This window comes from Halyomorpha halys, unplaced genomic scaffold (genome assembly GCF_000696795.3).
Source record: "Halyomorpha halys isolate HHAL.00 unplaced genomic scaffold, Hhal_1.1 Scaffold85.1, whole genome shotgun sequence".
Taxonomy (NCBI): Eukaryota; Metazoa; Arthropoda; class Insecta; order Hemiptera; family Pentatomidae; genus Halyomorpha; species Halyomorpha halys.
In genome coordinates, this window is record NW_027112611.1 from 319,371 (window position 1) to 330,502 (window position 11,132).

At 34.1% G+C, this 11,132-nt stretch overlaps 1 protein-coding gene across 1 annotated transcript in view; it reads right to left on the bottom strand.

Moving 5' to 3' along the window:
* LOC106677052 (tetratricopeptide repeat protein 21B) overlaps nt 1-11,132 on the bottom strand; it is a gene marked incomplete in the record, with an annotated part of 56,049 nt that overhangs the window by 21,928 nt on the left and 22,989 nt on the right. The window contains 6 exon segments of the mRNA XM_067050394.1: nt 1,843-2,034; nt 2,278-2,511; nt 4,173-4,413; nt 6,474-6,610; nt 9,007-9,225; nt 9,814-10,071. Coding sequence (XP_066906495.1) covers nt 1,843-2,034; nt 2,278-2,511; nt 4,173-4,413; nt 6,474-6,610; nt 9,007-9,225; nt 9,814-10,071 — 1,281 coding nt within the window.

Sequence of the window (11,132 nt, forward strand, 5' to 3'; positions counted from 1 at the left end):
CTCAAGGACAATCTTAAATACAATATCAGAACCACATTAATTTCAAAAAACGTTATGCAATTACTTTCTTAATATTATTTTAGTTATTCATATCTTTTTTTAGCCCCGATGAAGCCCTGCAAAGTGGAGCATAACTTTGGCTCATAATACATAGTTTTATTACTATTTGAGTTCTTTTGACAGAACCCAGACAATCTTTCTTTTACATACTTCATTAATGAAATTTAAACATTAAAACTCTTATTAAATGCTGTTTAAATTAACTGCCTTGAGCATTAAGGCAGGCTCGGCATCTTCCTTACTCGACAGCAGCGGCCGAACAACACAGTATGTGTTACTGTAACACTCCCCAGATCTGGACTTTTTTATTTGGAGTAACATTCTACAAAAAAGTCAACACAAGCCTGGTCAATGACCTTAATTCTATACAAAGAAGGATGCTGTGGAAGAAACATACTAAGCCTACCTTGATCCTCAAGATAATTTACTTTGAACAACATTTAGTATGAACATTAATCTTTACATTTCATTTCATATTAATTTCTTTTTCATAACCTAAATAATTCATAACAATCAAAATCATTAAATGTGAATATCTTCTAAACAAAGCGTTCATGGACATACCTTCACAAAGAATTTTTTCTTCTTTTGAGATCCTTAATTCACATGTTCAGTTAGGGTACCTAGCCCTGACATACTCTGTGTCCTAAGAGCTAATTAACGTGGATTTTTTTAACAATATTACTAATTCTTACCAGGCTTAGGTAATGGTTATAGTAATGACTTAGGTAAAAAATGGAATCTAGAATATATTTTTGCTAATGACAAATCAAGGCATAAACGATGAAACATTTATACCTCAAGCAGCAACACCACTTTTTCCAAGAAAGGAATCAATTTTTCTTTGCTTTTATTCGATAATATAAATTTCAAGGTTGAGTTGAAGAGCTTTCAGCCAAGCCACAAAATAAGACTGTTTATTCATAAAGTGTAGGGTGTACGTTGATAATTGTTTGAAGAGTAATTGGTAAAGTACATCCAAGATGAGTTTGCCTGAGGGCAAAAGAGGGTAAAGGGTGTGTAGTTGCTAATGTTCTCCCACGGACCCTCCACTCTTCTTTCTTCTCTCCACTCAGTCGACATGATTTCCTTTCCTAAATGTTGTAAAATGCAAATTGAAAAAATAAAATAAAAATTTAGGGATAATTGTAATAAGAAAAACAAACAAGAACAACACTTGCTAATAAAAATGTTTTGTTGTAGACTTTGTTCCCGGTAGGGGGGGTTTGTTATGATGAGGAGGGAAGAAGGAGCTAGGGTGGAGGTGGGTGAGATTCTTCCCCTGCAGACAAACTCATTTTAGACATACTATACATAAATACTTATTATTCTAGAAATAAAAATAAATAAATAAATAAAACACAAAAAACAATGTACAGTATGTTTTAGATTCATAGGTAAAGAAATATTCTGTCATATATACAGGATGTGGTCACAATTTCTTTTTATATAATAAAAAAAGCTGCAATGGCTATATAATTTCAATTAGAAATGAAGTTTCCTTTTAGATTATTCATATTAGACTAAATAAAAATAAAAATTTAACATAGGTGTTTGATCTTCCAGCGAACAGCCCTGAAGAAGGCTAGAAACTCTATCCGAAACGTGGCACATTAAAATAAGTTAATCGAACTTATTTGTGTTTTTCATTGACCGCACCCCCAACCATCTTCTCCTCATTCATCATCCACGGTCGACTATCTCTCATAATTAATTAAAAATAAAAATTAGTTTTGCAAAGAAATAAGTAAAAAAAAAATTACATGTACTAAAACTACTAACCAGTTGTAGGTGAATCTCCGCAGCCAGCAATGCAACTGATGGATGCTGAATGCCTTCGAGGGCAGCTGCAGCCTCATGAAATGAGCGAAGCCTAAGGTGACAGCGCACAAGATCCAAGCGAGCCTCCATGAGTCCAGGACACACTTCACTAACGAGCGTCAACGTTCTGGTTCTCCTTTTGATACCAACCTGCTGCAATTGTTTAATCCATTCCAATATATTCCTATATATCGACCATTTAGAAACAAATATAGCAAGCAGAATAAAATTTAATTTCAAACAAATGATCCATCCAACTACATAGGGCAAGGAGAGCGAGATATCAGTAAATATACTGGTTTAAATAGAATATAGATGACAAACATTATTAAACAGTCATGAATTCACAGACAGTTAAGGAAGCAAGAACACAAAATAAAAAACAGGATTAAGTACCGTATCAGAATAGGCCATGGCTATCTGAACTAATAGGTCAGGATCCAGAGCGATGAGGTGACTAGGCCCAAACTTGTGAAGAGAAGATTTAGCTTGTAGCGCAGACACTGCCCCATCGAGGAGCTCCAATGCATCCTCTTCGGAGGGCGACACCATCGCCAACAACAGGCAAAGCTCAGGTTCAATTCTATCCTGCCCTCCAACAACTTGCAAGAACTCTATCTCCTGCCTCGTCTAAACAATATAAAAAATTTTATTAAGTAAATTACTAAAACTACTGAAAGAATACACAAAATAACTCTATAAATATAATCATAATCATTATTAAAAATAATTGGTAATTTTAAAGCAGTTCACAACTGATATTAGAAATGGGAAAAAAGTTTTCTGAGTAAGGAGTGGTAAGTATAGAGTATTTTACTCAAATATTTGCAATGTTCCAGTATGGAATACTTTAGTCAGTACTTCAGTTGATGACTGATGAGAACAACAAGTACTCAGCCCTCATGAGTATTGAATATTTTCTCCATTTACTCAGAATCACTTTTTAATTTGAGAATTTTAAAAAGTAACTCAGTATTTCATTCTATCACAGTTCAGATGACGAGAGGTAAAGACAAAACACTTACTGTCATGACAGAACTATTATACTAGGTCTTGCTAGATAGTTATGAAACAACTATCATGTTCACTGCAACGTGTATGCTTCTTGACAGTGAACCGTCACATAGTATTAGCTATTGCAGCAACTATCACTTATACACCAGCCACTACCATAGTATATAATTTATGACAGTTGCAGTCATGACAGTATTTACTACCATGGTAGTACTATCAAAATAGGTATATAGTGTTAGTTGACAATGAAGTTACTGTTACAGTAATACTATTACGATAGGTACGTTGTGATAGTAGACAGTGAAGTTGCATCATATCTACCTTATCAACTATAATGATAAATGCATGATAGATAAGCACTCTAATTATTAACAATATACATGTATATTATTGTTGTTATTGGCACGACAGACCGTGGAGGTCCAAGGCCTCGCATGATGTACTTAGGAAGTACATCGTTTTATGACATGGTTTTCAGAGGGTGGGTTCACCACTTCCACGCCTATTTTTGTGAGTGCCATCCATTGGCTAATAGACCTCTCAAATACCCGGGGTGAGGCTATGAGTGAGTATTGTTTGGTTACTTGTCACCTGCTAGGTTAAGAAACTGCGGCCCTCTAGTAGCATAATATTATCCTTAACAATGTTTGCAGATTTATTACCTCCAGTGTTGTGTGAGCCTTTCAATGTTGGTATCCTTTCAGTTACTTTCTCCCTCTCCCACCATTTATCATAGCCTACTTCTTATTCTTACCTACCTTACATTGACAACACTCAGATTATGCATGTAGTATTGAAGTACATAGAATTAGCTTAACCATTTCACTACTAATTACAAAAAAATTTAGAAAATCAAAAAAAAAAAAAGTATCTTGAAATCTCATAATGATGCCTTAAGGAGATGGAAAATAAACGGTTTTTTATTTTTGGAAAATAAAAGTTTTTTTATTTTCGGAAAATAAAAGTTTTTTTATTTTCGGAAAATGGGTATTTGTCTCAGTGGTTGGGGCAAGACATCCCAATGTGTACCTGTGGTAGGGGGTAGGGATAAGATGTCTCAGAAGCACGAGGAAGCAATCCCATTTCCTACAGTTACTTCGCCATAGAGGCACTGCAAAGCTTCCACAGAGACATATTGTCCTATTGGGAGTGAAAGGGTTAATTGAGTACAAGTAGAATAATTACTTCATATATTTTATTTTTTTTTTTTTTTATAAATAGTAGTAATTATTGGTCTAAAACCAAATATCAAAACAATAGGTAAGTACAACATTTACCTGCTGATTAAGACCTGCTATAGCAAGATGTGCGGCAGTAAGACGGGCAAGATGAAGAGATGCAGCTGGCTCCAGTTTACAAGCATTGTTTGCTGATGACTCTGCTTCTCTCTTCTTGCCGCACATTAGTTGTAGACGGGAAGCCTCAGAATACAGTATGCCTTCTGTACCGCCCCATTTCAAGGCTGCTTCGACATAATCCTCAAGCACACTAAGTATTTCTTGGTTCCTACCGCAACACCTGACCATGATAGAAATTAAATGTCTTATTAAAAAGCAGAGTTGGAGAGGGTAAGAAAATGTACTTCATCACCATATCTTCACAAATACAATCAATAATTTAATTTTTAAAAACCCGAGTACAGAAATAGCCCTAACTTTTAACCCTACCTATCTCATATACACATTTAGGATTATTGAACTATGTGATCAAACATACCTCGCACATCATTTGATGCACATAGAAGCAAGGTGGCTAAGAACATTCATGAATGCTTGACATGACAACCATGCAAGATCAATGTTTTTGTACAAGTATGTTTAAGGGTGTGTATGATAATTTTGGGCAACCATTATGCTGAAGCAATCAATAATTACCACATATGGTTAAATAAGTTTATGCAAAAAGATTGGTCTTTCAATCATTTCAAATCATTTACATGACTCATAAACATCATTTATAATGATTAGTTCTTAGCACCTTACTTGATGCACAAGACAGGTTAAATGTGGCAACAATGATTGGCAGCCATTGATATGACATGACAACCATGCAAGATCAATCTTTTTAACAAGTATACTTAAGCATGTGTATGGTAATTTTGTGTAAGCATTATGCTCGCACAAGCCATAATTACTATAAATACACTCAAATATGCCTGTACAAAAAGTAATCAGCATAATGTGATAAGATCCTTTATCATTTCCATTGACTCCAAGTAGAGCACAACATATTTACAGGGCTGTTCCATTGCTCTCTTTCAGTTGCAATGCGTCTCGCTGTGTTTTGGCGGACCAGCAACAAATGGTCCTCTTCTATTGTTCTAAGACACCTCTTTCTCTCTACATCTTCCTTATGGGTTCCACTGTAGAGCTTCTTTTTCTATGGCATCATCAGGTTTTCCTAAAGTATTTTATATCCATTTTCACTCCTTATTCCAAATAGATATGAAGCTGCTCTATGGTACTCTATAACATAGTTAGAGATTTTAGACCAACAGATTTCCATGATTCTTCACAAGTAGTTATTGACAAAATTTTGGAGAGGTTGTGTGATGATTTCAGTCATCTTCCAGGTTTCACTGGTGAAGAGCATGGGTATTACAATGGTTTTTAACATTCTTAATAAAGTAATCTTGGAGAGTTCCTTATTCTTCCATTTAAACAAACATCCCATTAGCTTTCTTTCAAGTTTACAACATCTTCTAACATGTTGAAAATTTGAAATTATCTGTAATCATTAAAGAAGACCACTATTCTTTAGTGATCACACTTGCAAAGTAGCTACACTAACCATTATTCCACTTGTTCTATGGTGTTTCTCCTCAGAATAAGTGGTTCTAGGTATTGTTCATTAACACAGTTAAGATTAACTTCAACCTACTACTAGTTTTCAGAGCGGTGGGAAGAACTCTAGCAACTCCCTTTCACTCTGGATTGTTCTGAATCATGTTTAGTACTGTTCTAGCTTCCACCAGCTACGATTGTTCTGGGATCTACCACCATCAAGTATTTTTACACATCTTATTTTTTTTTAATCATCAAATTTGTTTTTCACACTTTCCAATACATTTTTTAGATGTTCGAAAGTTTTTTTGTTTTGTTTTCTTGTATTATTTCGCATTGTCTAAATATTTTATAGAAAATGTGGTAATATACAATAACTTTCTAGAGTCCTTATTCAGTAATTCAATTAAAATATCCACAAAACATCCACGTATCAGCTGATTGCATATATAGATTCAGTGTCATGCAGTTGACAACAACCATCAACAATGATGGTTAAAAAAACAAGTATTCAATCTTAATATGCCTAAATATTACATTTGATACATTATGTAATGCTTATTTAAATTAAAAGAAAATCAAATATAAACAAAAATTGTGTTTTTAAGTGGTTTTCATGGGGAGCCCCTACAGTCAGTGTTAACATTTTCTATAATTTTTAAATTCCGAAGAAGATTGCTACCAATGACTTTTTTACATTTAAATATAAAATTAATATAAAGAATAAATTTAATTTTTCGATCAAGTATTTAGATATATTAAATAAGGTTAGAAGACCAGTACATAGATAATTACCTGGATACCATGGAAAATATTTCCATATAGAGCCACCATGCTTTAGGTTCTTGATTCTCAATCTCTAATCGAAGCTTTCGCAAAATTGGAACGCTTTCTTCATATTTCCCTTCTATTACACTTTTAAGTACTGTAAACTAATTACATTTATCTATAATTATAGAGATACATTTTATTAAAATAAATACATATAAAAATGACAATTGGAGAAAATGGAGTATATTTCACATTCTCAATTAGTACAAAAGAGGACAATGACCCACAAAAAATGAGGAACAAAAACAATAGTTACAATGAGCTTACTATATAAAACAAGAACTTCTTTATTATAATTTTTTTTTTTGTATGACCCTCAAAATGTTTTACAAAATTCTGTTTAGTTAAAGGGAACTTTTCTCCATTTTCGTCGTGAAGACTTATTTCTAAACAGACTTGTGTGGCTTATTTTTGTTGAAATTGAGATTATTCTACCAAAATGGCAGAATTTTGAATACAGCATATCAAAGATATTTTTGTTTATAATATTTTTAGTCCCATTTTTTCACTAAATGATTGTTAAAAATGTCTGAGAACATTTCTGAAGCAGAAATATTTACAACTGAAAACTTGGCTAACTGAAATATCATTATAAATTAATTTAGAGAGCATTTAATGAGCTTCAATACATGCCCTAATAGATTATGTTGTGTTAAACATTCTCGAGATATTTTTTACCTTAATAACAAGTAATCATCACTTCGTGAATTTAATTTGATAAATATAAAAACCACCATTCTTAGAAAAATAATTGCTATAATCTAATCAATGATGCATTTCACAAGCTTCAAATAGAGCCCTAATAAAACTCATTAAATTCAATATTTTCCAAAATACAGTTTTTTGAACACAATACTTTCGAGAAATGAAAAAATTCAATAAAAAAAGAAAAATTGAAATTCATTCATTGCTATTGGGTTTCTATGTACAAACCTAAATGCACAGTACTGCAATAACACTGAACACCATAGCCAGGTAAAAATAGGTTTCCTTTAAAAATCTAAGGTGATATATATCTCCACAAAAACATATCAACTATATAACAAAATTTATGCAATTGAATCCTTTAAATTTCAATAATCCACATATTTAAAGCTACTATATTCCAGAAGTAATTGGCAATCAATTTAAAAATATGCAGATTCAAATCAATTTTGAAAAATCTGCTATATTAGGCATAGGCAACCTCAGAGAGTAATCTTTTTACCATCATCTTTTTTCGAAAATTTTTACATAAGAATCCACTGTGAAAAATTTAGTTTCCAATTACTTTTAGGTTAACTTACAATTTCACTAGACACATATAAACAAGATAAACTGTTAATAAATCCAATTAGAAAACCAACCTTTTGTACGAGGGTGGTTTGAAAAGTTCTCGGAACCACCGCTAGATGTCAATGCTAGAGCAATGAGGTTCCCTTGCAATAATCACACATCCTTTGTGAGTGAACACGTGGCGTGAGTGGTAGTAATGACTCTTTGTTGTTGTTTTAGGCATAGTGATTTGTGACAATGGAAAAAATTGAGATTCGAGCAGTGATTAAGCACTTTGTAAAAGGTATGAAAGCAAAGAAAATCCATACCGACTTTCAGAACACATTGGGGGACTCTGCTCCTACATATTCAACTGTTGCAAAGTAGACCAGCAAGTTTAAATTTGGTTTGAAGAGCTTAGATGATGATCCGCATAGTGGACGGCCAAAAAGTGCTACGACCACATAATTTATCACAAAAGTGCATAAAAAGGTCATGGAGGATTGTTGACTGAAAGTGCGTGAGATTGTTGAAGCTATAGGGATGTCATCTGAAAGGGTATATCACATTTTAACCAAAGAATTGGAAATGAAAAAATTATCTGCAAGATGGGTGTCGTTGCTTATGACATTGGAGCATAAACGCACCAGATTGGAAATGTCTGAACAAAATCTGGCCCGTTTTCAGCGCAACCAACAAGATTTTTTGTGCTGGTTTGTGACTACAGATGAAACTTGGGTCCACTATTATACCCCAGAGACAAAACAGCAGTTAAAGCAGTGGAAACATGTTGAGTCACCACCACCAAAGAAAGAAAAGGCAAAGGTTCGGCCAGAAAGGTCATGGCCTCAGTTTTCTGGGATGCAAAAGGCATTCTATTGATAGATTATCTTCCTACTGGCCAAACAATTACAGGGCAATACTACACAAATCTCCTAGGCCAACTACAGTAAAGGATACACGAAAAAAGGCCTGGTTTGGCAAGGAAAAAAGTCATCTTTCATCAGAACAACACCTGCCTGCACAAAAGTGCTATTGCCATGGCAAAACTTCATGAACTGTTTAAACGAATTGTTTTTAAATATAAATTTTGAGTACATAATTTGATAGATTTTGGCAACCATTAAATAACTGCTAATTATTGTAGCAAACAGTGAATTATAAAAAGACCATTCATTGCAATTAACATCAGTTTCAACTTATGGGAGAAGACAATTAAATTTGGCTTAGTTGTAACACTGACCTCTAGTGCTAGTATGTTGTGCTGTTCGAGGCCCATCGCCCTAACTGTAGTGTCCGTCATTTCTTGCCACATCTTTTCTTCGAGCTGTAATTGCATTTTCTCCATCAGAGGGATGACGCACTTAGGATATCTGACCACTAATGTGTTCACCTTCGATAGGGCTTCAGACGTTCCAAGGGATTTCACCTCTCCCATTAGCGCATCACCATTTTCTTTATCCTATGGAAAGAATGTTGCATTAAATTTTTAATGAAAGAGAGATGACTCAACTTTGTTTTGTGAGAAAGTTGAAGTTTGTTGCAAACGTTTATATTAACAGCTTAATTATTAGTTCACAACTGTTTCTCCGACATGGCAGAGGCTACTCTCTTATGCACATGAGAATATCATAGCCATTGTTGTCAGTAAAGATTGGACATCATAAAGTGATTTGTATTTATATAAATTTATACCTAACCCATAGGATTTTTTTATTCCATTCGAACTAGCAAAAGTTCACAGACAGCTGGGATCCAATTAAAGAAATAATAATATTAGTGTAGATTCAAATCCACAAAAATAGATCATAAAGTATAAATGAGTAAATACCTACCAGCCATGTGGAGTGACAATTGTGTACAGTTACCAAAAGTAATGGCTTTGATAAAAAAAGGCAGTCTATCGCTGGGCTTAATAATGCCATCTCCACAACTAAACAGGAGTTCATCACTCAACCTAATATGCCTGTTATGTTATGGCCGCAAAGCTAATTCAAAGAGCTATTAAAAATTATGAAAAAAAATCAATTAAATTCTCAATGTAAAATACCATCTGTATAGCTTGCTGGAAATGCCTGAGTGCAGTTCTTGTCTTCTTGGAACTAAGCTGGAGCCAGCCGAGCAGGGCCAACCCTCGTGATGACTTTTGATTGCTCTGTAAGAACTGTTCTACTTGTTTTTGAGCAAATTCTTCCTCACCACAAAGATAGTGTACAAGGGCCTCCAGTAATGGATCGTTCATGTTCGTGCGATTCTGCTCTTGTTTCAATCTCGTATCAATCCTTTCCAATGCCTCACGATCCACTACCTGAAAAAGTGTAAGTTATTATTGGATAGGAAATTACCACGGGCCAATAAGATGGGAATTCAATTCCAGAATGGGAATAGAAAAAATCCCTTACTAAGAAGCAAAATGAGGTGTCAATGTGGTTGTGTTAAATATTAGACGGTTCCGACTCCAATTGAACAGATGAGGTACCTATACCAGAAGGCCTCAACAAAGCATCTTTATACAGGTTACAAAGCTAGCTAGGAGATGAATCATACAAATAGGACAGGATGAGTCTTAGAAGTACAAGCTGTAAGTCTTCCAAAGACGGAAACTTCGCTCTTGAAGGTTTGAGTCAGTATTCGCAAAGGGGTACGCAAGTCTGGTGGATATGAGCCGTAGGTAAGGAAACTTCACTCTGCAGGGTTCAAGCCTGTTGTCCCAAAGGAAAATGTAAGTCAGAGAGTTCCAGAGAAAGTGAACTAATAGACAAATATACATGTCTAGAATGTACTAATACACTATACATACTAATACTCACTTTCCCCAATGCATGGGAATTCCCTTAAGGGAAAATTTATATTGAGGTCTTCCAATTCCTGTTTAGTCAACACTCTGGGCTATTAAAAGCCATCGAGAGGTCTATGTAAGACATTTGTTTTTAATGGATCAAAAGATTCTATAGTAACATTTATTGATTCTGATATAATACATTTAAGAATATTACAACATATAATATGGTTATTAATTTGTACAATGTAAGTATTTACATACATTACAATAAATTATGTTTGCCTGCGACTATAGCAGTTATTGTTTCAGCAGGTAGGTAGCATTGCGTTAGTATGTAATGGTCAATTGGCTGCTTGATTTGTGACCAACAGATAGGAGCATGGTCCCAACAAGTTAAAGGACAATTTATAATAAACCCTGGCCTTTCAGGTTAGTAATAAGGCTTATCCTATTCACAGTGCGTTATAAGGTAAGCTGGAAAGATATTACTAGTTTAAACAATCATTGGAAAACCTTCCTTAAAATTTTAATGACTCCATTTTCACATAACATACTACATATTGTAATATGCTCTTTTTGAGTAAATA